Source organism: Delphinapterus leucas, chromosome 19 (assembly GCF_059928025.1).
Source record: "Delphinapterus leucas isolate spDelLeu-1000000601 "Yukka" chromosome 19, BTC_Dleu_Yukka2, whole genome shotgun sequence".
Taxonomy (NCBI): domain Eukaryota; kingdom Metazoa; phylum Chordata; class Mammalia; order Artiodactyla; family Monodontidae; genus Delphinapterus; species Delphinapterus leucas.
This window is the reverse complement of record NC_143147.1, coordinates 55,679,534-55,706,868: the sequence shown is the minus strand read 5'-3', so window position 1 is coordinate 55,706,868 and position 27,335 is coordinate 55,679,534. Positions and strand designations below refer to the sequence as shown.

At 46.3% G+C, this 27,335-nt stretch overlaps 2 protein-coding genes across 5 annotated transcripts in view; both read right to left on the bottom strand.

The window, feature by feature from the left end:
* The window catches only part of TACO1 (translational activator of cytochrome c oxidase I), a 30,061-nt gene extending 26,919 nt beyond the window's left edge, over positions 1-3,142 (bottom strand). For both annotated transcript variants that reach the window (XM_089901407.1, XM_022589131.2), the window contains exon 1: positions 3,065-3,142. The gene's annotated coding sequence lies outside the window, so the exon portion shown is untranslated. The remainder of the gene's footprint in view (positions 1-3,064) is intronic.
* Positions 635-27,335, bottom strand: DCAF7 (DDB1 and CUL4 associated factor 7). 3 transcript variants are annotated; one of them, XR_002646766.3, is made up of 9 exons: positions 26,960-27,335; positions 17,902-17,958; positions 13,239-13,397; positions 12,429-12,540; positions 11,697-11,815; positions 8,821-9,030; positions 7,796-7,913; positions 5,334-5,571; positions 635-3,142 (listed from the first exon to the last, which is right to left on the bottom strand). XR_002646766.3 is itself a non-coding variant. In XM_022589125.3 (8 exons), the coding sequence occupies exons 1-8, from the start codon at positions 27,095-27,097 to the stop codon at positions 5,399-5,401; spliced, it is 1,086 nt and encodes a 361-aa protein (XP_022444833.1). In that variant the 5' UTR covers positions 27,098-27,335; the 3' UTR covers positions 635-5,398. The 3 variants fall into 3 exon arrangements, 2 of the variants coding, with proteins under 2 accessions (XP_022444833.1, XP_022444834.1); XM_022589125.3 differs by having other exon boundaries at positions 635-5,571; XM_022589126.3 differs by lacking the exon at positions 17,902-17,958 and having other exon boundaries at positions 635-5,571; positions 26,960-27,333.

Here is a 27,335-nt window from a genome sequence, read left to right as displayed (position 1 = left end):
AGAGTGGCATGGACATATATCCACTACCAAATGTCAAACAGATAGCTAGTGGGAAGCAGCCGCATAGCACAGGGAGATCAGCTCGGTGCTTTGTGACGACCTAGAGGGGTGGGATAGGGAGGGTGGGAGGGAGGGAGACGCAGGAGGGAGGAGATATGGGGATATATGTATACATATAGCTGATTCACTTTGTCATACAGCAGCAACTAACACACCATTGTAAAGCAATTATACTCCAATAAAAATGTTAAAAAAACAACAACAACAAAAAAAACATTCAAGCATCCTTTGTCTTGTGAAGTTTTCCCTGACCCTCTCTGGCTCCCACCCAGACATAGGTGATCACTTCCTCCTCAGGGCCACCAGAGAACCTGAACACACCCATCACTGCACAACACTGCCAGTGTTTCTTTATGTAGATGTCTCTTCCGGTTGACTGTGAGCGACCTGAGCGTCATGGCCCCCAGCAGACAGTAGGTGGTCTGTATTTTGTTAAAGGTGATGAATTAGGCCATCAGATAGTGTGATGGGCTGGGGTGGAGGTCTAATCCCCCAGCCAGTGTGTCTGGAACATGACCACAGTGGCAGAATGGGAAGAACTGAATTCATCACAAGAAGAAATTCAGTCAATCTATACATGTTCAAGTTTTATTACAAAGTATGATGGGCAGAAAATACGGTACTTCTTATACAGGAGGCTGAACAGAATGAAAGGGTGAAAATTAGGTTTAATATATTCAGAAAGCAAGAAATAAAATCATAGATAACACTCCACTTTCAGGTGCCTTTGAAGTAGCCTTCAATGGAGATTTACCATCATGGTTTCACAGCACAGTGTTAAAAAATTTTTTACAAGCCCTGTGTATAATCAATCCTGTGAAAATGTTTTTTTAAAAAAATGGTTACAGTACAGTTCTGCAAGGGGCAGCTTCCTCTCCACCTGACCATGGGATGCCACAAAACCTATAATGTAGAGGAAAAGTTTAAATATATAACAGGAAATTAAGTTTAGACACACTAGGCTAAAGGGGACAGAAATGGATTGGCTAGCGCTTAACACTTAAGAGAACAAGGAATCTCCATTTTCTCTACATAGAGATTTGTACAATCATGCTACAAATTCACGCTCGGGGGAGGAAGGATGGAAAGTCACTGAAAGAGGGGTCATCAAATACACAGGAACCATATCAAATGATCCATATTCGACTCAAGCAAGTCAAAGCTTTAGCTCCACAAGTTTCATAACACACTGTATTACCACAATCAACCCAAGGTGAGAACATTCTTTCAAATAGCAGGTATCACAAGTTTTTATTCGCCGGGTTTTCCCAAAGGCCAGTACTTGTAAGTTTTCCAGCTCTTACACAGACTGCCAGCATCCTCCTTCCTCTTGAGTTTATACTTTGATTAGCTTATCTGTTTCTGGCTTGATACACCAGTCCAAGCCTCTTGGGAAGGCACCTGCATGTTTCTACACTTAAAAAATCACATCTAGGAAGTAGCCTGAGAGGAGCTGGCCCATCCCATGTGGCCACACATTTGACTTTGACCACTAGCAGCAATGACAACGGTGGGAAAAGAGGACGAGGCTCTGCAACACTGAGTAGCTGGCCCAGCCAGTGCAGGGATGGCAATTCTTGGAGAGCCTGGCCCAGGGTTCACAGTGACTGCTCAGCTCAGCTTTCCTCCCAGGGAAAACCCAACTTCAGTGCCAAGCATGACCCTCCCTCCTCATCCTGGAGCACAGACAGGAAAGGGAAGAGGCTGCTTTGGGGCTTCTACTTTACTGGTCTCCCTTCTCCCAAGTCAGGCAGTCAAAGGAGCTGGGGACAGTGGAGGGAAGTTACTGGGCTGGCCTCCCATGGTTGGTAGACCCTGCAGCTCCTACATACCTTACAGCCTAGGAATTCAAGGCCCAGGTTGCAGCAGGGAGAAAGTTCTACAGTGGAAAGGCAGTGGGAAGGTAAAGAGGAAGAGAAAAGACAAAAGGGAGGGGGGGAAAGTCAGCATGACTGTTTACAACCTCTGCTTCTTCTCTCTACAAACCTACAACCAAGAAGAGCCATTGTCTGGAATGATCGAGGGACTCCCACTCCTGCAAGTTTCTACCACCAAACGACACTAGGGCTGAACTGCAGCAGGAAGGGGTCCCCCTGTCACCCTGTCCCCAGTTACCCCACATCACAGGCACCTGATGAACAGTCCGGGAAGGCTGACACAGGCCGAGAGCACAGTCTCACTCCACGGCCACGTGACGGTCTGAATGCTTCCCCAGCTCAGACCTTTACTGCCCTCTAATATTTTCTCCTTTGCTACCACTGCTTTTCTCCCGCATCCTAAATCTCCTCCTAAAATTTCAGACACACCTGCCATCAAAAACTCATCGGAGTCTTAATGTTTTCTGTTTCTTAACCAGTTCTCTGAGAGCCGATCCTGGTTCTGATAAGAAATTCTCACCTGGTTATCAAGTTTCTTCCCTCTTCAAGTCCTCATCTTTCAGCCTGGCTCCTCCCTGGAAAGAGAGGCTTCTGACTCTCCTGGGTGTAAGCAACTCAAACTCTTGAAGGACTTGGATCCACTCACCAGCTCTCTGATGGGGAACCTGAGGCCTCATTTATTCAGCACCCCCCTCCCCTCAGAGCAGACAAGGAAAACAAAGGCGGCTGCGGCTCTGGGGGCCAGAAGCATGTCAAAGGGCCACCGCCCAGAGAGCCAGAGCCCAGAGGTGCTGCCGCAGCCTTTCCAGTGCAGTCCTGGCAGTGGCTCTTCTCATGTTCAAGGAGCGCAGAGACAGAGCCTCCCAACCTATTCTCGCTGGCTGGCAATCTGAGAACCTAAACACATTAAACAAACGCTTGCTTTTGAAACTACAACAGATCTCTGCTTCCTGTGGCGTGGCTGACTAAGAGGCTTTCTAAATCCTGAGACTACAGAAATCCCCTCCTCAGCCATGAGGCCATCTGGCCCATGGCATAAAGGGAGAGAGAGGGAGCCGGGACTTCAAAATCCCAGCATGCCAGCTACTGTGTGTCTGTGTCTGCTTGGGGGGACTGGGGAGTCTCACCTGGGCCCAAGTGGGATGTTGAAAGGAAGAGGACCAGACCACACTGCAGGGCCTAAGGAGGGTGACAGGGCTGGGAGTCTGCAGGGCAAGGAAAAAAAACATTCAAAGCTGTTGTTTTCCACAGTAAATAGCAACTTTATCCAAATATATCCCTATTCTTATTAACAATTTTTTTTTCTCCAGATTATTTTCAAGTTAGAGTGGATAAATCTTCTCAGCACTCAAACCACAAAAGTGCAGATCAGGAAAGGAATCTTAACCCAGAGCTCAGTGTAGTTAAGCCCTGCCCCAGCAGGACCAGCCCCCTCTACCACTAGACCTTCATTTCAGACCCTTTTCCACAGGAAGGAACTGACAGCCTCCTAGAGCAAGTGACACTCAATTTATACCTGCTACCCTTGAGGGAAGGACCCTGGAACCATCACACACAATAACAAGCAGGGCAGTGTTCTGACCAAGAACTGTTCGCTTTACATCTCCAAATGATGCAGTGCAAATCTGGTGGTAAGTGCAGGAGAGATGACCTCAAGCAGACGGCCAGCCAAAGAGCCTCAAAATCAGAACAATGTATAAAGGGAGAAGGGGAAATACCCTGACTAAAAAAAAGAGCCTTTTTCTTTGGGCCAAGCCCCCGTGTATTAAAGCAAAGAGCTATGACTTTGGGGATACAAATACATCTGCTTCTGAAAAGTAGGACTCAACCAAGAGAGTTTAAGTGCCCAGAAGGACAAAGCTAACTGCTTTGTTTCTCAAAAGCAGATGACAACTGGACAAAACCATTGGCCTCAAGGTCTGCTTCTCTCCTACTCTCGGACGCTCAACTCAGAGGGTCTCAGAAACCTTCCGGCACTTGGCAGAGCGTGGCAAACTCCCCCCGCCACCCAGCGCCCTGACTCTGAGCACGTCCCCAACTCTGCCTGCCCAAGGATTCACCTACCACCGGAATCACACACAGGCCCCCTCCACGGAACTCGCTCATATAACGGACACAGACACCCACAGCCTACAATCCAGTACTGCTCAGAACCTAAGCTGGGGTCAGGGTGGCTGACAGGGATTCGTGGAGTTCTGAACTGGCTGACCCTGGGTCTCTGAAGCTTTTCTTCCTCTCTATATAACTGATGGCCTGGAATCACCACAGCCTATTGGTCCACCCTTTGCAAGAGCTGACAGTCTCCCACACTCTAAAGGAGATCCTGCTCAGGCTAGATGCTCAGACTGTGCACCTGTCAAGCAGGGCTCTCTCACCTCAGAGCACCCTATCCAAAGAGTGGCCAATATACTGCCACTCACAGTAAACTGAACAAACAGAGATACTGAAGTTCAGCTTATACTTCATTCTTGCCTATCATTCAAGACATGAAAGAGACGGGCCGGGGGCTTATACCTGGAGGGAAAAACAGACTCTCAAACTAGGTACTGGAAACATGCTCTAAGCTCAGCTTTCCTGCCACTGTCCCCCTCAGTCAGGCGCCCCGATCAGCCTGGCTAGCTCAGAGCTAACACGTGCCCAAGAGTTCCTGGGGGGCTGGACAGGGGTGCTTCCGGGAGTTAACAGAAGGAGTCCCATGTCTGTTTCGGAGCTCAGAATGCCCTTGAGAAGAGCCAGGCTGAGCAAAGGTGTGAGAGCTGGCTGACTTCAGAGCACCGAGGCGGTTTGGGACTCCAGGTCAGGTATGTTCCGCTCAGGCAGTGATTCAAGAAGGCAAACTGCTCATGGGGTCAAGGACCTGGGGCCAGACCCAGGCAGGGAGGGAAGAGAGGAAGGTGCTAACAGGGAGGGCTATGAGACAAAGGAAGAGACCAGGGAGTAAAATTCTTTTCGTAAAAAAATTAGCCTGATAGATAAAAAATATACAAAGTTGAAGTTTGTTAAAGACATTGATAACAGGAGGAAAGACAACTTTGAACTGGCATTTGTTCCCACCTAAGTGCTCACATGGACACGGACACAGATTGCTGCCTCGGGCAGCAGCAGACAGAGACGTCTGGGACAGATGAATACAAACAGAGCCGGTGCCCACAATGCTCATTAACACAACGGCTGACAAACAAATATACAGAAATTTTAATTGAGGAACCAAAGGACATGAGGAAAAGAGAGAAAATCTTAAAACTCAGCCTTGGGCTGAGGAGGCGCCACACGGCACTGAGTCCGGCCCAGAGAGCAGTGGGGCGACTGGCCGGGAACTCCTAGAGCAGCTTCTGGGAACAGTGGGTGCAAAGCAATGAAAGACGTACTGGCCACCGGAAACATGTTTCTTCTTACTTTGGGGGTGGAACAGAGGCGGGAAACACACAAGCCCCTGCCTCGTGGGCACGGCGCCACCGACACTACACTCTGAGTATCTCCAGGCAGTTGTTGTAGCAGATGGCAATCCAATCGGGCTGAGTCGACGCCCACTGCACATTGTTGATCTCTCCCTCGGCTGTGTAGGCCAGGATAGGGTCCTCGATGGCCCGAGGCATTTGCTGGATGTCCCAGATGAGGGCCTGATGGTCATCCGCTACGGACACAGAGAGCAAGCAAGCAAGGTCACAACTCAGGCAGTGAGGACCGTGACCCCTGCACCTGAGCGGGGATCGCAGTTTACAAAGCATTCATTCACCAAAACCCCAGTGAGGGAGGTTTTACTGCAAGCCCCCATTTTATAAATGAGGAAATGTTAAGGCACATGCCCCAAACCACAGAGCTATGCAGCAGTGAGTGGCAGAGCCCGGACGCAAAGCAAGGCCACTGCCTCTGACCCATTCACCACAGCAGAGCTGGGATGGCGGAAGGGACTTGGATGGGCACCTCATCTCATCTGGGGCAGGCATCAGGAAAGGAAGAAGGGATGGGATAAAAACGATCCCCAAACATGTCATTTTCAGCCACTTAAAGTACTTGAGTGATCAAAGATCCCTCTCTGACGATTCAATTATTTAATGGGATTCTTTTCCCTCCATCTTATGGACATTTATACATCAACGAGGTGTTATACAGATAATGAGATAAAGTGTTGTGGGGACATGTGCCCAAGAAAAGGGCCCTGGGAAATACCAGAAAGAAGGAAAGCACCTTAAAAAGACAGATAAGCACATGAAAAGTGACTGGAAAGAAACATATCAAAATGAGACCAGTGGTACCATTAGGACCGCAAGGTTATGAGTTATGTTTACTTTTCTCTAGTTCCTAAGTGATGTGTAATGTGGTGGTCATGTTACTTTTACGATCAAAATAATAAGTTCTTAATTTAAGAGAGGAAAAAAAAAAAAAAAAAGAGAGGAAAAAAAGGGCAATGACCTTCCACACCACAGTGTCCCCTAGTCCCATCACCCATCCTGACGTGAAAGCCTGTCTCTCTCCTGAATAAACCAAACCCTCAGAGGCCGCATAACCTGGGCATGGGTGAGAGATGCCCTTCCCAGGACTATCCACATCAAGAGATCTGGGAAGTCGTTTTAAACACTCGGCACCTCTAAAGCAGTAAGTGCCTTTTCCTCAACGCTCAACTGAGCACGCTCTTCAGCACCATCTCCTGCCACTGGAAGGACACAGGTGGGTGTGGCACCCAGGGCAGCAGCAGGTCTGCAAAGGCAGCCACTGGGAGCCGAAGGTGGGCTTCTGCTGGGTGGGCTGATACTGTTCTCCTTTCTTTCTTTTTGCTCCTCCTGCCTTTCCCTAGCCACACTCCTGGGAAAAAGCGGGCAAGAGTGAAGAAGTCAGGCCACAACATGAGGCATGCAGGACGGCGTTGGGCCTCAACTGCTCCACAAGGAGACAGACAGGCATGAGCAGAGGGCCCCAAACAGGAAGAGCTTCATGCCTTTCAAATTCATGCTAAAATGGCAGAAACCCACCAAACTACATCGCTCCTCTGGCTCCATAATGAACAAGGAAATGAGGATGCTACTGATTTGTGAGGAGGGGAAAAGTATGTTAGGAGGAAACCCAAGGCTCTGAAAAAGATAAGGAGCACAACATTATGGGGCTAGGGTGGAATCCTGTCTGTAAAATAAAGGGACAGGTATTTGTATGGGAGGGATGTGTACACATGGATCCACCTAAAAGGGTCTGGAAGGAGACATACCGACCGTCGTGAGTGGTGCCACCTATACAAAGTGGGGCTGAAGTAGAAATGGGAAAGGAAGGAGAGAAGATGACGTTCACCTTCCTTTTTTTTTACATCTCTGTATTGTTGAATTTTTAATAGCAGGCATTGTTTCTAGAATACAAGCACACTGACGGCCAGCGTATTTTTAAGGGGTACTCTTTTGGGTCTGGCAAATGGAGAGACGGGAACTACACGTCACACACCACTGACCCGGGCAGGCTGTGCAGGCCCTTCCATGCACCCAGAACTCAGTGCAGGGGGCATGTGCTTTTGGCATCTCCCAGGCGACAGGCCCAAAGAGTCAGTTACATCCAGGAGAGACTGCGCCCTCCTTCACGCTCCCGGATGAGTCCTCTGTGCCGACCTAGATTTCAGAGGCGCACAGTAGTTGGCACAAGCCTATAACGGGTACATGATGTAAGTAGTATACAGATGCTCTGACATCACTGAGGGTACAAAATCATCTGGAAATCCGGACTGCTTCAATTTCACAAGCATAGGGAGGCTCTCAATGGAGTTACTCTGTGTAAACCTCTCAAACTATCCTTGGAATACAGTAAGGATTACAATTCTAAGGAGACAAGAGGAAGATCTCCTTACCGCTCCCTCCCCATCGCCCCCTGCCAGTAATTACCTGCAGTACAGATGTGGCAGGATGAATGTGGGGCCCAAGCAATGCCATTGACACATGCTCGGTGGTTGTTTAACCTGGCGACAGGCGTGCAGGGAACTCGAACGTCCAGAATCACTACCTGCAGAAATAACAAGGAAGAGGCCCAGAAACTTCAGGGTGTGACAGAAAAAAACAAGACACTACACAAGAGAGAGAAAAAAAATTTTGTTTAACTTGTTCATTTGTAGATTTAAAGACTCTTAGAGACAGAGGGTCTCGGCACAGCTAGTTTCTAGTCTGTGTCATAAGGAGCTCAGGGCCTTTAGGCTGCAGGGGAGAAGGCAGAGCAAGTAACATGAATTTGAATAATCCACCAAGTCCTATTAGGTGCATGTGCTAAGGACTCTGTGTGTGCTCGGCTGGGCAGCATGGAAGCCCTCTCCCCCAACTCCCACAGCAAAAGTTGAAAGGTAAGCAGCCCAAGGTACTGGTTTCATCAAAATAAAATTCATCACTGCATCATCTCTACCCACGGTCTACTGCTTTTATCAAGTAACAGGCTACAGAGTTGCCACTTCCACATCTGTTCACTAAGGCTGGCAGAATCTGTCCAGACCACAGAGGGGAAAACTGCCTGTTTCTTTACTCGGCACCATAAGCACATGAGATTTGGTTTACTCTTTAGATACTGCTTTTCTTGGCTCCGACTCCAACTCTCCAAGTAGTAAAAGTTCTTAACACACAGTCCTTGTTCTAGATCAGGTTTTCTCAGTTTCAGCACTCCTGACATTTCGGGTCGGATAATTCTGTGCTGTGAGGAGTGGTCCTGTGCACCACAGGACGTGCAGCAGCATCCCTGGCCTCCACCCACTAGACACCAGTAGCACCGCCCCTCCCCCTCCCACCCCCGAAGGTCTCCAGATATTTCCAAAAATCCTCTGAGGAGACAATGGCGACCAGTTGAGAACCACTCTTCTAGATACAGTAAGTACGCAGAGCCAGAGCTGAGTGGCAGGGCCTATGTTAGCCTCAAGTGGGGCTCTCACCTCCATTCCGTCCATGGCCATGGTGGCCAGGTAGTTGGGGTCCTGCTTGTTCCAGCAGAGGCGAAGCAGTGGGTGATGCTGTGGGTCTTCGTAAATGATGGTGCTGTGTTCTAGATGACGGAGGTCAAACATCCGCACCGAGCCATCAGCACCCACAGAGGCAAACATGTCCCTGCCGCCTCCGGCCCGGCTAAATGCAATATCATAGACCTGTTGGTGAATAAGAAGCGTCAGTCGGATTCAGCTCTGTTACCACCCTTTCCTGTAACAGGGAAATCTGCTATCCCTAGTTCATCTAAACCCTTGCTCATGACCCAGAAGGAGGTAAACAAAGCCAAACAGCGCCTGTGAGGACTGGGACCTGAGAGTGCTAACATCAGTGACTTTCCAAAGAGTGAAGGTCATTCTGCTCTGGAAACTGGCTGGCTTCTTCTCACTTCCTGCTTTCCAAGGATTCTTCCTCCACCTCCCGTGATAAAACAAAGAGCACATACCCTGCTGACCAGCAGAGCACAAGTAGCTCTGAGCAAGTATTCTGTAGGCTTGGACAGGCTCAGTGAAGCGAGAGCCAGTGGCTGTCTCCTGCCACCCTGTTACAAGACGGAGACATTTATTTCCTGGGCCTTCGTGGCTTTCATTTGTGTGTGATCAGAGGCAAATCCATGAGCACATTAAGGCCAAGATCATCGATTTGCTGGGTGGAAGCAGCCACGGTTCTGCTGAGAAACCTGGACCTGAGACCCATTTGTGAGAAAGAAGTAACAGCAGTTTTGAATCTCGGGAGGCTCAGGTGTTCCTATACTTACGGAGAGGCTTAATACAGCTCTCTTGTCCTAGGACACGCTATCTCTTCTCCTAGTTGGTTTGTATTCATAAGTGAATCAATTTAGGTTTTGAATCATTGTTTTCTGCACTTATTACTTGCTACAAACATTGCACTCTGCTAATGTCTATGAGAAAACAGAGGCAGAGAGCAACAGAGAGCCAGACAAGCGGAGAGAGAGAATCTGAAAAAGGAAAACAAAATGCCAAACAAAACCCATCTTCTGGGGCCAAGGACAATAACAGCTGACTTCTGGGGAGACATGCGTGGAATCCCTCACTCAGGACCGTGACTCCAGCCTTCTGGAAGTTCCACCTGCTAAGGGACACTGGCAAACAAGCATCTGTTTCTATTCAACCTCATAACTTCCTTTTCCTCTGGCTGACTATGAAGAAATTACACTTCTCTTTCTGTAGTAGGAATTAGGAGTGGTTCAATGGGGAACTGGGCTGGTCATCACAAGGAGGCCTGACAGATCAAGGCTCTGTCCAACACCGACCAGCTACCTTAGGGTTGGGATGTGTTTATACATATGTGCACCCAGGGTTGGCTCCCAGTAACTCGCAGGGACAGGGACACCATGGCAGCACCGCTAAGCAGTAAGGTTCTCACAGGCAATATGGCCGAGTGTGTAAAACTCAGCTCTGACTGCTTCTTCTTCTGTGCTCCACCAGTGTATTTCATCATAAGCCAAGGGAGGGAAATAACTCCCAGATATATGCTACCCTCCTCTGCACCAATCCGCCAGTAGCAACGAGAACCTCCTGGCAAGTCTTTACTTCAACAGAGAGAGGTGGGCTGAGAAAAATCTAAGGTTCCAGGAGGCGTCATGTTCCTCTCAGAACAACCACCCTTAGATTCATTTCTTCGAGGCCAGGGTGCTGGTCCAGGGCCCGCTTGCTGTTGAGATCGCTGCTCCCATTGTCTACACTGCACTACCTCACTGCAGCTCCGGTGTGGCTTCTCAGCTTTACCATCATCTGTGTAAGCAATTTCCTCATTAAATCCCCTCAGTTTAAATATTTAAAGTAGCTCTAGGTTTCTGGGTTGGACCCTGACAGAGAACAGCAGGCTAAGCTGTCACAGAACCAAAATGCAGCAACCTGCTCCACTTGATGCCAAGAGGGCTCCCAGAACCTCCTTATACCGATCTTCTTGGCAGGACAAACTCTTCCTTCGCCCCTTGGCTTACGGCAGCCAAGTCCAGCAGATTTGTAACAGATCTTACCGTTGGGAGCACAGAAAGCCAAAGAACAACCTCTCACTAAGAATGATAATCTGGTCACCAACTTTCCATTCTGTGGACAACCTCAAGTTTCTCACCTCATGTCAAGGCATCCTTTTTATTGGTACAGATACTAATAATCTTCACTGTGCAGGGTATGATAGAAAAGAAAACACTACCCACAGGAAACGTCCTGTAATTTTTCTGGTAGAGGACCAGCATGCAGCGGCTCTGGCAGTTAAAGATTTATGACCATTTTACAAAATCACTCAGAAGAACGCTTTGTTAACACAATTACAGATAGCTTCCTTTGGCTCTTCCAATAAACACAGGAGAAACATCACCATCAAAATAAACCATATTCAATTCGAAATAGTATTAAAGTATAAGCATTAAGTGAACATACTAGAATTTCATAAAATAAGTTTAGAGAAAAATTAATGATTTAGTTTTGTCTGCCAGGAAATATTCCCTCTTCTTGCCTCCCTGCTCCCAAAAAAGTAAATATATTTCAAGATAAGTGTTACTCTAAGATTATTTTTTAATAACATCCAGTCCAAGTTTGTCTATAAGAGATCTCATTATTAAAACCCAGTAATCTCTGGCACAAAAAGAAAAACAACAGACTACAGAATGTTTACACCAGCCAAAAAAAAAATACACTCATTTACAACAGTGCTGTTTTCCACTGTTCTGACACATTACTATTTTCAATTTAGACAAGACGACGTCAGCATTATGATTTTCCATGTCATTTGCAAAACAGGGAGAGAACAGCCTGCCTTCACACTGAAGGCATAGAAAGCAGCTGCGCACCAGCATCAGTACCTCTTTGTCATGGGCAATCAGCTGGGTCTTCACATGGCCGGACACAAGATTCACTCGCCCCAACACCTGCCCGGTCTCCAGCCCCCATATGGTACACGTCGTGTCAATGCTGGAGGTACCTGGAAACAACCAGTGCAAGTCAGCAGCTGACGGGGGTGAAGTTCCCACACCAGCTTCTCTCCTTGTCCCTATTCATTTATTCAGCCCAGGAGACAACGCACTGCAAACACTTCTTGAGTACAGGGATGGAGAGCCCAAAAGAGTCACGTGGGCTTTTCTGGTGGCGCAGTGGTTGAGAGTCCGCCTGCCGATGCAGGGGACGTGAGTTCGTGCCCCAGTTCGGGAAGATCCCATATGCCGCGGAGCGGCTGGGCCCGTGAGCCACGGCCGCTGGACCTGTGCGTCCGGAGCCTGTGCTCCGCAACGGGAGAGGTCACAGTGGTGAGAGGCCCGCGTACCGCAAAAAGAAAAAAAAAAAAAGAGTCACGTACTCCATCCTCACCCCAGGGCCTTGGACTCTGCCTGGAGAGACAAGACATGCACACGTGGGAAGCTCAACTCCACGGGAGGAAGTAATAACCACATTCCATATTTAGCCTCTTCCCCACTCGGCCCCATTTTAGGATGTTGCACGGACCTCAGGGCCCTGGTTAAAAACTGGCCCAGTGTTATATCTGAGAAAATGTATCTTTGCTTCTTCACACTGGAATACACCCTCCCTCACTCCCTTACCTAAAAGATAAGGATCCACCTCATTCCAGTCAAAGGAGGTCAGAGGAGCACAGAAATCCGAGTTCTTGTTATTGTTTAGCAAACATTCCAGCCTGGTCTCTGTTTCACCAACCTGAAGGAACAATAATCTTTAAAAACTCAGCCAGTCTTATCTTACAAAAAATCTTTAAAGCCTCTTTTAGTCCATATTTTAGTAAATTTAAGACGTGGGGGACATTTTTATCATAGAGTAATAAAAACCAGAGGAACTACTTGAATGCTACTTCTTTCCAAGCTTTCTCCTCTGCCCAGCTTTGTTTCCCAAATTTTCACCCCCAAATTCTTCTAGACGAGAAGTCTTCTCACTCTGCCCAAACCGGGGCATCTGTACCCTGCCTGGCTGGACGCCACACCTCCAGCTACGGGAGAGGCCATGGTGACAGCTCGGCAGAGGGGAGGGGAGGCTCCAGGGTCCACTCCCATGCTGCACTAGAAGCAGCGGCCTGGATTTTGTTTAATTTACTCAAAAATATCCTGGCTGTAAATAGAATAAGAGACCGCCGGTGTCCCCACCCCTGCAGAAGGCCCTCGTGCTTACATCACGGTCACTGAGCCTTATGCTTCCAGGCCGACTGCAGCCGGCAGCAGGACTTGAAGGAATCTTGGCTGGACTCACTAGGAAATCTGCTGAGCCAAACAAGCTCAGGCCAGATCCGCTCCCACCTGTTCTCCCGGCTGCAGTGATCTGGCCTCCAGCCCCGGCCTGTTCTCCGTGAGTCCACGCTGCTGCGAGCAGCTGACTCTGCAGAGGCCCGTCAAGCACCTGCTTACCCTCCACACGCGGAGATAGTCGCCACTCGTCGCCAGCAGGTCTGGATAGACGCCTTTTGTGTCAGGGATCCACATGAGCTTTGTGGTGGGGTACGGATGGTCGAAGGTGTTCCGGCAAATAAACTCCGAACTCTCTTCGTCTAAACCAACAAGCTGGACCTGTAACACAGCAGAATCCAGCCACGTAAACATCTGCTTCTCGGGAGCAGCACCAAATACACCAGACCCCTGTCAGTGACAGCCGTCCTGATGCTGTACTACCCTTCACTGCAGAGGCAAGAACTAAGAGAGAGAGGGCATCTAGTCCAACGGGCCTGCTGCTCAGACGAGGAAACCCAGCCTTGGAGGGGTTGAGTTACACTGAAGACTGCAGAGCTAGTCAGAGGCAGAGACAAAATCTGAATACAGGTTTTCTGACTCCAACTCCTGCCCTCTTGATCCAACACCCTAGAGCTGTGTTAACTGCCCAGCTGGTTACCTTCCCCCACAAGCCGAGGCACTTGACAACGTGCAGCCGTGGTTTTAGTGACCCCACGACTAGAAGTGCTGTGGACATTCAGTGACATCCAACAAAGGAACGTCTCACCTAAAAAGGCAATGGTAGGGTCTTCCTTGGTGGTGCAGTGGTTGGGAATCCACCTGCCAATGCAGGGGACACGGGTTCGAGCCCTGGTCCGGGAAGATCCCACATGCTGCGGAACTACTAAGTCTGTGCGCCACAACTACTGAGCCTGCACTCTAGAGCCTGCGAGCCACAACTACTGAAGCCCACGCGCCTAGAGCCCACGCTCCGCAACAAGAGAAGCCACCAAAATGAGAAGCCTGCTCCCCTCAACCAGAGGAAGCCCACGCGCATCAACTAAGACCCAACACAGCCAAAAATAAAAATAAATAAAATTTATTTTAATAAAAAAGGTAATCATCCACAAACCGCCTCCTCCTCTAGCCCACCAACCTCGCCCCCACTGGCTGGTAATGTGCTGACACAGAAGGGTGTGCCAAACAAGCATTCGGGAACCCAAACCACTGTAACTGGCAAAAAAGTGGGTACTGTCGATGAGAGAGTCCCAGCTGGTCTGGCCACCTTTTCTTTGAGTCAGTTTTGGACCAATATTGACTTCCACCCTTTGCTGTCCAACTCAATCTGGCTCAGTAGGAAATGCCACCTGCTATACATTTGCTTATGAACTTCCACCAGCTGGAAGATGGAATGGTAGGGAGGATAAACGAGAGGATAGGCACTAACCATATAGCAGAAAGAATTCCTTCCACTCCTGTCTTGCTGACTCCAGTCTCAGATACCAGTATCTTCCTATCTTTTTTTTGTTTAAACAATTTTATTTAGGTACAATTGCATACAATAAAATTCACTCACTTTAGGTGTACAGTATCACTGAATAATATTGCATGATGTGGGGGCTTCCCTGGTGGCGCAGTGGTTGAGAGTTCGCCTACCAATGCAGGGGACACGGGTTCGTGCCCCGGTTCGGGAAGATCCCACATGCTGCAGAGCGTGTGGCCCGTGAGCCATGGCCGCTGAGCCTGCGCGTCCGGAGCCTGCGAGTCCGGGGCCTGTGCTCCGCAACAGGAGAGGCCACAACAGTGAGAGGCCCGTGCAAAAAATAAATAAACAAATAAAATTTTAAAAGGTCTATGGTGGGCTTCCCTGGTGGCGCAGTGGTTGAGAGTCCGCCTGCCGATGCTGGGGATGTGGGCTCGTGCCGCGGAGCGGCTGGGCCCGTGAGCCATGGCCGCTGAGCCTGCGCGTCCGGAGCCTGTGCTCGGCAACAGGAGAGGCCACGGCAGTGAGAGGCCCGCGTACCGCAAAAAAAAAAAAAAAAAAAAGGTGTATGGAAAGGTTCTGAGGAGGCATAGAAACGGAAGGCATCCCCAGCAAGCGGGGCAGAGTTACTAACTAGATGGCCCACTTGGCGGGCAGCAAGAGGAGTCATCTGAGAGAGCCCCGCAGAGGAGGCTGATGAAACGTGCCTAGGGCAGGCTCGAGAGCCCTGACAGCAAACTGAAAACAGAGGTGGGTTTTCCCCCGTGAAGGCGTCTGAGAGGCAGTGGTAGGACTGTGAGACCCTGGAGGTATGAGTATGGGGCCTGGTAATGCTGGCCAGGACTGACTGGATCCAGGAAGAGGCTGGAGGCGGGGAGCTCAGCCTGGAGACCCACAGGGGAACAGGTGGGAAAGGTTAAGGGCCTGTGGTGACCGGTAGTGAGAATGGCAAGGGATAACCCGAGATGGCCACAAGAAGGATTTTGACAGAATGAACAGTTCTTATGGAATTAAAAAGTTGACATTCTGACCTTTGCAGAAAACAAAACGTAAAGGAAGATTCTAGATGGAACAGGGAAAATTGGCATCAGGCTTGGTGGGGGAAGGAGGAGAAAATAGATGAGAAGGTAAATTTTGTGGCTCACTGGGCAGAATAAAGCGTAAGCCTCTCATATAGATTCTAAGCCAGATATTGCATTCATCTATTTATTCAAATATTTACCGAGTGGCTATTAGGTGCCAAGCCCTAAGTGCTGGGGATGTGGCAGCAAGCACAAAATCCCTCTTTCTAGCCATGCAGGTAAGGCTAAACTAGAAGGGGAAAATGCTGCTACTGCTAAAAGTTGCTTTCCAGCCATTGGAGGCTTCTCTGCAAACCTCAAAATATCAGCTCCCATGAGCACATGCCACTTAGGATCCACTTAAGCAGGCATTCAAAGCTTTCGCTAGCCTACTTTATCTTCCACTTTCATTTATCTAGTCAGTGCTTCCCATCCCTCTCCTTACACTGCCCTCACTTATAAAATCCTCACAACTTCTGTCGATCCAAATCCTGCCCAGTATTAATAAAGAACGGTGGCATCAGTCTTCCAGGCCTCCTTACTTACCACTTGCTAGTTGTAGGACCTTGGACATGTTACTTAACTTTGCTAAACCTGTTTCCAATCTGTAAAGTGAGGATATTCACAGTACCTACACCTCACAGAGTTGTATGTAACACCTTTTGTTTGTAAACTGTTCAGTATGATGCCTTCCTCAGTGTATGAGCTTTTAATATTCTTACACCTCACCTCCTTTATAAACCATCTGCAGTCTTCCCAGGACAGTGGTCTCTCAGTACTTATCTATTCCATCCATTTGGTGACTAATCCCACACTGCCTCATGAAAGCACCTGCATGACTGTCTTATGCTATTTCTCTTAGTAAATGCCTTAAAAACAGGGCCTGTAGGGACTTCCCTGGTGGTCCAGTGGTTAAGAGTCCGCCTTCCAATGCAGGGGACGCAGGTTCGATCCCTGGTCAGGAATCTAAGATCCCACATGCCACGAGGCAACTGAGCCCGTGTGCCGTGACCACTGAGCCTGCACGTTCTGGAGCCTACATACCACAACTAGAGGAGCCCGTGACGAACAGCCCGTGTGCCACAACCGGTACCCGACACAGCCAAATAAATAAATAAACATTAAAAAAAATAATAATAAAAAAAAAAACCAGGGCCTGTGTCTTACTCCTGCTTGTACTGCCAACAGCAATGGTTTTCAAATCTGGCAACCAGATTTACCTAGAGTGCTTTACCCATTCCTGGGCTCCCCACCGTTAGCCCAAGATTCTGATTCAACAAGTGTCAAGTGGGGCCCAGGAGTCTATATTCTTAAGACCCTCCCTGGTGATGTGATTCAGCAAGGTTTGACAACCTCTGCACAACAGTACCTAACCTAGGGAAGAAGCCAGGAAATGGCTGGGATCTTTCCTGATCTTCCCAAAGACTTCATGTGTTTGCACAGACTCGTGTTTCATCCTTGGCCTAACTCGCTTTAGCTCTTCTGCTCCAAATTGCCAACCAAGTACTGAAAGGAAAAACACTTTGCTTTCACTGTTATTCAACTGTTGTTCATATACGCAGATGTTAAAAATTTAATGAAAGAGAATATAAGTTCTCTTGAATATTCATATAATACAGAATGAAGTGGTAAAGTCTCCCATTAACTTCATCCTCAATTCTACTTAGTGACTCTCAAACCAGTTTGATATGAACTACTTTCCAAATGGTTTTTCCAAACAAAACAACAAAAAAAAACCCCAGATAGGTTTGGACCATAAAATATATTCTGTAACTTGCTCTTAACAACATCTTGGAAGATCTCATGTCCGTACAAATAGCTCTACCTCATTCTTCCACAGCAGACTGTGGTAAGCACACCATAATTTAACTATTCATAGTTACTGTGGTTATAGCCCATTGTTTTGCTATTATAAACAATGCTCTGTACATATTATGTGTAAAGGCTTTTATTGGTCAGATTGCTAAAAGTGTAACTGCTGCATCACATTTTAGATGTTAATACCACAGGAACTATGAGATAATAAATGTGTGTTGTTTTAAGCTAAAAAAAAAGTCACAGATTCTGTCCAGCAGCCTTTGAAAAGGTTGCTTCCATTTATACTTTCATTAACAGTATATGAGGGTGCCAATTTCCCCATACCTTTGAAAACATTGAAAATAATCTTTTAACATTTTTGTTAATCTTAGAGATGAAAAATGGCATTTTACTACTGAAGGTGAGGATATTTATTATTTTTACTTCTGAATAATAATTTTTAATATGAGTGCTTATAATGGACCAAGTATAAGCATTACACTTACTGCTTTACATGCAATACCTCATTTAATCCTCTCAACATCTCCATGAGGTAGGTACTCTTATTCTTCCCACTTTCCTAAGAGATGGAGTAAAAGAGATGTTAAGTATCTTGCCCAGGATCACAAAGGTTATCACTTCCCCATACTATCAGCAACACTAGAAGCAATAACTTAATCTTTATAAATTTGAAAGGGAAAAGTAACATCACAGGGTCAATTCTCATTTCCCTTAACTACCTGAGGTTGAGTATCTTTTCCTGTTTATTGATCACTTGCATTTTCTCTTCTACAAACTGGCTATTTATACTCTTTGTTCATTTTTCTATCACATTAAGTAAATTAGCTCCTACTACTGGCTGTCATGTTTTGAAAATACTTTTCGTTGTCCTATCATCTGTCTTTTGACTTTGTCCACAGGATATCTTTTCACATAGAAATGTTTTATTTGTATGTACAGTTGACCCTTGCACAAGGTGGGGGGTTAATGCACATATAATTTAGTATCTGAGTCCTCTGCATCTTTGGATTCAACCAACCATGGACCCTGTGTAGTACTTAATCGAAAAATATCCACTTATAAGTGGACCTGTGCAGTTTAAACCCGTACTGTTCAAGGGTCAACTGCACTATAGCCTGTCAATCTTTTCCTTAGTTGACTCTGGATTTAATGATTGGCTTAAAGATCACCTTCTCTGCGCACCCTCCACTGCCCCAGTACAAATTTCATAGTCAATTTTCTTTTACTATGTTTGTGGGACTGTTCTTTACTTGATCTGGAATTGATTTTCATATATGACGTGAATTAGGGGGCTCTAAATTTTTCTGCCATACAATTTATTTTTTTCCCCAGTGAGTTAAAGTTCTATCTTATCAATAACTACATTTCTATATATACTTAGTTCTGCTTTGGAACGTTGTGTGTGATTGCACCAACTATATGTGGTATTGGCTGTAACTATACCAATTCCAGTATGTTTACTCTGATCTGGTAGGCGAGTGTTTCCCTCTCTGTTTTCAAAACATTTTTTCCCTTTTTTTTTTTGGACATCAGTATACATTTATTTTTAAGACTCTGGAGACAAATAGTATTCCAGTTCTGGCCTCGCATTTACCTTCTATGCCACTTTGGGGAGTTACTTAGCACATCTGGGCCTCAGCTTCCTCATCTTCCCATAAGTTTTGATATGTATTATTTTTACCAATCAGCTGATTTCCCTTAAGAAAAATTTTTTTCTTAATACATGGTCAATTTTTATAAATTATCTTTTTAAAAAGTGCATTCTATTCCCCATATAAATCTTATGTACTCAAGTATATTTTCAGGTATTCACAGGAGCACAATCTGTAACAGCTGCAGATTTGCAGACACTGCTCCATGCCTTCTATCATCAACTGTGGCTAGCCTCACTTTTCCTTCCCCTCTTCAAGAGGATGTGATCATTTTGCCTGGATGTCCAAAGATTCTTTCTTCACCCTAGGAAAATGTAGACACTTTCCTAGGAAAGTTTTCAGTGCCAATTGTTTTGTGTCCATTTCTCTTGAGATATAGTTTGAACTCATTACTTCAAACCTTTATTCTATAAAGTCTTCTTTAACGACATATTTGAGTTTTTGTGTTTCATTTCTTTGGTCTTCTTCAGAGACACCAATTATACCTAAGTTAGACATTCTTTATTTTCTGCATCTATTACAGACTTTCTAATTGTTCACTTCCACTTCATTTTCTCAATCTGTCTTCCCTATCTTTCACTGTTTTCAGCAGTTTGTATTCATTTTAATTCTCTTTCTAATGTGGCTTTTAGGTCTGTGATAATTTTTGTTTTCTCTTCCACTTGTTTCCTGGGCTGCACCTGCTGGTGGTCCCACTTTCTCTTGTCACCATGCCTAGTTTACCTGATCTCCTGTATCTCCACCTGGAGTTCTTTATTTTCTTAAGTTCTTTGAATTCATGGTGGCAGGACTGGCCATTAATTTTCAACTAAGGTGAAAACAATTTTCTAGTGTAGATACTTTACCTTCCATTTGTTTCCCATTTTTTCCCCCTCCTTTCTTATAGTATCTCTCTATTGCTACTATGCTGGTTCCTGAATGAGGCAAGTTCTTTCTAGATGATCTGAAGGAAGTTCCTATGGGAGAGAGGTCAGGGCCATGTTCCAAGTTAGCACAAATACATGAGGCTTTTGCATCTTCCCAGCCAACAGAGATGAGGAGCTGTCAAGCTGCTCACAATTCAGTCTCTTCCAACCTGCCTCATCTAGTGCTTCTAGAGACGATGGCATGTCTCCGTGTCTCCTTATACAGCTTAGCTTCCCTCTCATCCAAGGTGTGAAGTGCGGTCTAGAGAAGCTCCTGCTGCCAGCTGTGCACCCTCTTCTCACTGTCCCAAACAAAGGATTGTTGATTTTGCCTATCAAAATCCTATCCTGGAGAACTGTGCTCTTCTGAGTTTGAATCTGCAGCCACAGACATCCTTTCTCAGCATCTTCTTATACCCATTTGATCTTCATTATACTGCCGTCCTTCCTCACTTATTGTGGGAGCGTAAGGAAAAAGTATGTCTTTAATCATCTTGTCAACATTTAGGTTACCCCTCTGCCTTTTCTTTCCTCCATAGTCTTCCCTGTCCTCCTGTTAAACTTCTTCTATCTCCCACCTCCACTGCCTTTCTGCAACTATTGTTTCACAATGCTTTACCCCAACATATGAAACAAATGCCCCCTAAAAAGAAAAGACTGTGAAACAAGATCATTTTTACTTATTTTTAAACTGTGGATATTACTATGTCAGATATCTCCTAAGGAGCAGATATAAAACATAAAATATTTATTCCTTGGAGGCATGACCACACCTTCACTTTCAATTACTTTCATGAACAACAACATAAATTACTATTCACATTACTCATACCTTGTATTTTTTTAAATTTAAAAGCTGCTGTGTTTATCTTGTTACTATGCTCCTTGAGGGAGGAAACTGTGTATCCCTCTTTAACTACATGCAGTGCTAGTACCAGAACATGAAGGTGAATGCATATGAATATGTGTGCACATATATGTAATTAATAATAATTAAAAAAAAACCCGGGGCTTCCCTGGTGGCGCAGTGGTTGCGAGTCCGCCTGCCGATGCAGGGGACACGCGTTCGTGCCCCGGTCCGGGAAGATCCCACATGCCGCGTAACGGCTAGGCCCGTGAGCCATGGCCACTGAGCCTGCACGTCCAGAGCCTGTGCTCCACGATGGGAGAGGCCACAACAGTGAGAGGCCCGCGTACCGAAAAAAAAAAACAAAAAAAAACAAGTTATCTAAACCAGTAATACCACTCTTGACAGTAGAACATTTCCCCACAATTGTTAATATAACCAAAATCAGCTAAGGCAAAATTCTGACAGAATAAACCAGCTTTTCTTGGTCTTTTCCATTTGTCCTCGTTTCAAGCCTGTTCCTGACTGATCATTGTTGATCAACATCTGCAGAGAGGTCCTGCCTTGTCAAACTCTGAGATGAACTCTGGCACAGCAACCCTTCAGCTCCTGGCTCTGAGGCTAATCAATCAGCTCTGGCATCACAGCCCCAGGCAGGCCAGACTACCTACAGAACACAGATTCAACTCCTTGTTCAAATCACAGCATCTGCAGTAAGTCTGTGTGAACCAGGTTAGGGCAAAAAACAATATAGCAGTTTTATTCAGTGGTCTCATGGAGGAATTAGTCCCTTCACTGTCTAGAAAAAAGAAAGGAGGAAGTTAAAACCAGAAGAGTTTTATACTTTAAATTCCCCTGCTGACACTCTTGGCAAGGACTGATGGAGCACGGCAAAATTCTAAATATCTATCAAAAATACTTATGTGTATTAAAACACTTTCTCCTTACTGCTACCAATCTCAAATCTGCTAAGAAAGGATACAGAAGGTTACCAAGTATCATCGCTGTGCCTAAAACACAACAAATAAATATTTGTTGAATTAATGAACAAATGAATGAGAATCCTGAAAGGCTGCCAGAAATACTGAGAAATGAAAACTTATATGCCAGGGTCAAAACCATTATGTGCCAAATACGCAGTGTTTGGGGGTCTGCCTGCCGATGCAGGGGACACGGGTTCGTGCCCCGGTCCGGGAGAATCCTGCGTGCCGCGGGGCGGCTGGGACCGTGGGCCATGGCCGCTGGGCTTGCGCGTCCGGAGCCTGTGCTCCGCGGCAGGAGAGGCCACAGCAGTGAGAGGCCCGTGTACCGCAGGAAAAAAAAAACAAAAAACAAAAAAAACCATTATGTGCCAAATAGATAAAGTAATTCTACATTAAAGATCTCATAGGAATCAACACAGGCTGACAAAGCAAGCATTCATCCCATGTGCATTTCAAGTACAAGGTAGTCTTACTCAGATTCACTACCAGTATTCTTCAAAAAGCAGCAGGTATACCTATGATTTCTCTCCTCAGAACCTCAAAAAATGTTTTCTAGATGCCAAATCTTAAAGCGCAAATGGTCAGCTAGTTAAATATTAGGGCAAAATAAATCCCAATCACGCTGTCAATTCTATTCAAAACCAACCCTGAAACATGCAACTAAGTGGAATAGAAGCCCAGGAACTGCTACTCATCTTTCCCCATAAAACAAGGGAAATGCCACTTGTCTAAAGATGACAGATACTGTCAAAACTCAGGAGAAATACCAGAGTTCTTTTTTTTTTTTTTTTTAATTTATTTTGGGCTGTACTGGGTCTTCGTTTCTGTGCGAGGGCTTTCTCTAGTTGTGGCAAGCGGGGGCCACTCTTCATCGCGATGCACGGGTCTCTCACTATTGTGGCCTCTCTTGTTTCGGAGCACAGGCTCCAGACCCGCAGGCTCAGTAGTTGTGGCTCACGGGCTCTAGAGCGCAGGCTCAGTAGTTGTGGCTCACGGGCCTAGTTGCTCCTCGGCATGTGGGATCTTCCCAGACCAGGGCTCGAACCCATGTCCCCTGCATTAGCAGGCAGATTCTCAACCACTGTGCCACCAGGGAAGCCCCAGAGTTCTTATATCAGAGTTACTGTGTCTAATCCAGGTAGAACAAGAGAAAATGGGCTTAAACTAGCATATTACAGTACTTGGAGTCTGACAACAAGAAGCTTCTACACCACAAAATGGGTTTGGTTGAAAGAAACCAAGAGAATTTTTTCCCCTGGGTCTTTAAAAGACAAAGGAATGAACATAATGACCTTTTGAGGTACCTTTCTGACCTAAGGTCCTGATTTTTCTCCGGAAAATACAAAAGTCAAATTTACCTAACACCCATATAATGCTCCTTGATTATATTTCAATTACAGATAGAGTAGTGATGATGTTTAAGTAATAATAGCTAACATTTCTAAATTGCTTACTATGTGCCAGGCAGAGTTCCTAACTCCATTACATATATTAACTCATTTAATCTTTCTTATTACTCTCATTTTACAGATGAGGAAACTGAGGCACAGAGTTTAACTTGCTTAAGGCCATACAAAACTGGTAAGTGGCAGGGCTGAGATCTCAACCCAGACTACCTCAAAGAGGCTATTTGGTAATTGAGCTTTTTTCATGGGATGGAATCAATATTTAGGCACATGCAGATGCAAAAAGAAGGATTCCTGTCTCTGGTCAGGAGATGCCAAGGTAACTCCAGGGTAATGGTCTTAGAGCACCACCTGGACCACCTGTGTCTGAATCACCTGGGTGTCTGTTAACTAGTGAAGCCTGAGAATGTATAAGTCCCTCAAAGGATTCTTATACACAAGCTAAAATTTAGAAAACCATTCTCCAACACCAGTGTTGCTCTATCCCCAAGCAGAGACCACAAAAAAACAACATCAAACACAATTACCAATAGTAGGACTCTTTATTCCAGGTGTAGTTGATAGAACCTAGTTTACTCCACAATTCCCAAATTTATTCAGATGATGGAACACCTGGAAGTCAAGTTGTTCTTGAAATGCTAAGAGATTTAATTCTACCGAACTACAAATAATTTTACTACAGGAAAATGTGATGACATGAATACAAAAGTTTTCTTAAATTATAATCACGTTTTCTTAATGTCTCACAGTAAAAAAAGATGACCGTTTCTATGCTTTTTCATCAATGTTAATTTGCTGTGTCAATTTATTTTGTCCTCTACTGGCAATTACTATTGACAGCAAACAGGAACCAAAGGTCTGAGAATTTCAACCAATAATTTTGAAATTCCTCTAAAATATGAAGTCTGGCACCTCCATGTCCAGGTTTCTCCGAAACTGAGCCTCATAATCACTGTGTTAAAGTGAGATTTACTGCCCGCCAGGCCCTAGGCACAGATCCTCTACAGCAGGGTTTCTTACCTTGAGGTCCATGAACTTGAGGCGGAAAATCACATTTACATTTTCACAAACCTCTAGCTAAAATTTATCATTTCCTTCCATTACAAATGGAGGCAGCTACTCACCATGGCATCAAGATCTGTGATTTGTTACCAATAAAAATCACTGATTTTTTTCATATCACATCACAATGAACATCTTGAAATGCTGTTTACCCTCATCCCTACTTCAAGATTAATGATTATAATGAATGATGTAATGTAATGAGTTAACTTAAAAGTAAAGATTATCACTTTTTTTTGTTTTTTGTTTTTTGCGGTACGCGGGCCTCTCACTGTTGTGGCCTCTCCCGTTGCGGAGCAACAGGCTCCGGACGCGCAGGCTCAGCGTGTCCCCTGCATCGGCAGGCGCACTCGCAACCACTGCGCCACCAGGGAAGCCCCCAGATTATCACTTTTTAAAAAATGTTTTTAATAACTATACCTCAGGGCTTCCTATAATCTGGGGATGCGGGTTCGTGCCCCGGTCCGGGAGGATCCCGCATGCCTCGGAGCGGCTGCGCTCCTGAGGCATGGCCGCTGAGCCTGCGCGTCCGGAGTTGCTCCGCAACGGGAGAGGCCCAACAGTGAGAGGCCCGCGTACCGCAAAAAACAAAAAACAAAAAAAAACGAAAAACAAACAAACAAACAAAAAATAACTATAGCTCAATATGATTGGTTTCCTTTGTAATCCTATGTATTTTATGCATTTGAAAACAGAATTATGAACAGAGATCTACTGGCTTCAAACTGCCAAAGGTGTCCATGACAGACACACACACACACACACACGTTAAGAACTCTGACCTAGATAGGTGAGGGCACAAAAACAGTAGGCAAGACACTGCACTGCCTACATCATGCAAGTGAACTGAGACAGAGGTAACCGCTTAACCTATTACCCCTGGGATCATCAGACCACGCGGCCTGTGTGCCTGTGGCACAAAGAAGGGGCTCCACATGGTTACTAAATGAAAGGACAAACTTTGGGGTAGAGTCCCTGCAACGGAGGTTTGACACCAATTACTCCACTGATTCCCCCAGCAGCCTAACTGTGGCTCAGTTTCTCCTCTCTTAGAAATGGGACTACTGCTTACCCAAATCGACCCTGGAAGAACTTGCAAGGAAAAAAAATCTATCTGTGTGAAAAGATTCAAGCCCTTTGAAAGATATATTTTGCTTTTCTTCCCCTTTTAAACATGTATCCTTAAACAACAGTTCTAATGTTCTCAATTTTACTAGTTCAGTTTACACATCAGGGCCTTGAATTCCATTCCCAGCTCTGCCGTCCACTATGGGCCATAAAGAAGAAAGAGGCACCAGAGAAAAGAAAATAAAGCTATGTCTTGTCAGGACTCTCTGCTTTCTGTGGGCAATGGGTGGACTCCAAGATCAGTGCATACTCCCCAAGATTTGTTTGTAAATTGTGTATGTGTGATGTCTGGGTAATGAAAGTCCATCGTTTTCATCACTTTCTCAAAGGGGATTCCAAAATAGTTAAGACCTAACTCTAGAGAAACAGATGTGCTCCTGAAAAACTGTCAACAAAATTACAATGTTCAAATGTTTTTTACAGGACCTTTATGTGTAAAAAAGAACTTTTCTACAACAAACTGTGGGTCAGAAATAACAAAACTGACCTGTGCAGTGCCCCAAAGCTGGTCAGTGGACCAAACAGGACCCAACCCAAGAGCACCTGGCTTTCTTCCCTGCCCCATGCCTGTCACCATCCAACACTTTATTCTTCTTAAGTCACGGTGTTCATGGTGTTAAGCAGGTGTACAGGCTTTCAACACTGCTAGGCACGGCTCTCCGTTGCTCTGATCAATATCAATCACGTTTACTCTAATACAATAAATGGAAGAGATTAAGGAATAAAGGAAAGAAAACTCTTCCCACTAACTTATTCAACAACTTTCAAAAATAAATTTATGCTGCACTGCCAGCTTAAAGCGTCCTCCTATTACCCGTGCTTCTATGAAGGATTCTCAAATTGTGGATGTCCAGGAAGACTTACTACTCAAGATTACATATCTGTATTAGCACGAAAGATGCCAAGAAAAAAATACGGCAAGTATCATCCTTCTCTGTTCGGAAAACAATGGCGGGATTACAGCCATTGGCCAAGATTTCCAAAAAGAGGGTCTCTTTGAAGAGGACGAATATGAGGCAGCAATAGCAATGGCAATCCCGGCAAAGGGCTGGGGGAATCCAGGAAGAATACCTGGGGGTGGGTGTAGGGGGCTGGGAAGCCTGCGTAGTAAACAGTCCTAATAGAGATCTAGCGTGGCCAGGAGTGACCACCGAGGCGCCAGCATTTTCTTCACAGCCACCATTCCCTCATCCTTCTTCCGCCCCCTAACTGAAGCAATGCGGCAGGAGCGGAGGGGATAGGAGTGATAAATGGCATAGCTTTGGGGTGTAAACCTGGGTTTGAGACCTGTTTCCGTCACGAAATAGCTGTGTGACTCGGGCAAGTCACAACACGGTGCCTCAGTTTTCCCATCAGTAAAATGAGAGTAACTACACTCCTGACTACCCAGGAATGCTGCAAGGATTAAATGCGATAATGAGAGCGAAACTATCTGCACAGGGCCAGACACAGAGGAACCGCTCCGTGGCGCTAGGGCAAGTCCGCGGGAGGGTCCTGGGGTCTGGGCTCCGGCCCGGAAAGGGCGCCCCCGGGGCCCGCTCCCCGCCAGCCGGGTTCCGAGCCCCTGCCCGGCCCACCTTGTTGTTGTACTCCTCCACGAAGCTGCCCAGCGCCAGGCGAAAGCGCTTGTCGGGCCGCACGCTCCAGTTCATGGCGTAGACGGTCCAGGGCGCTTCATACTTGTAGATCTCCTTCCGTTTGCCGTGCAGGGACATGGTGGCGGCGGCGGGGCCGCAGTGCGGACCGGGACGGCAGCGGGCTGCGGAGGTCGGGGGCGCCAATCGGGAAGGGAGCCTGGCCTGGAACCCAGGGGTCCGAAGGGAGGCGGGGCGGGGGCGGGCAAGGACGGCCTAGCCCGGAAGAGGGCCCGCAGCGACAGACAACGAGGGCCGAGCCCAACTCCCAGTTTCGAACCTGTTTCGGCTCGGACGACAGCCACCTTCCGTTTGAGAC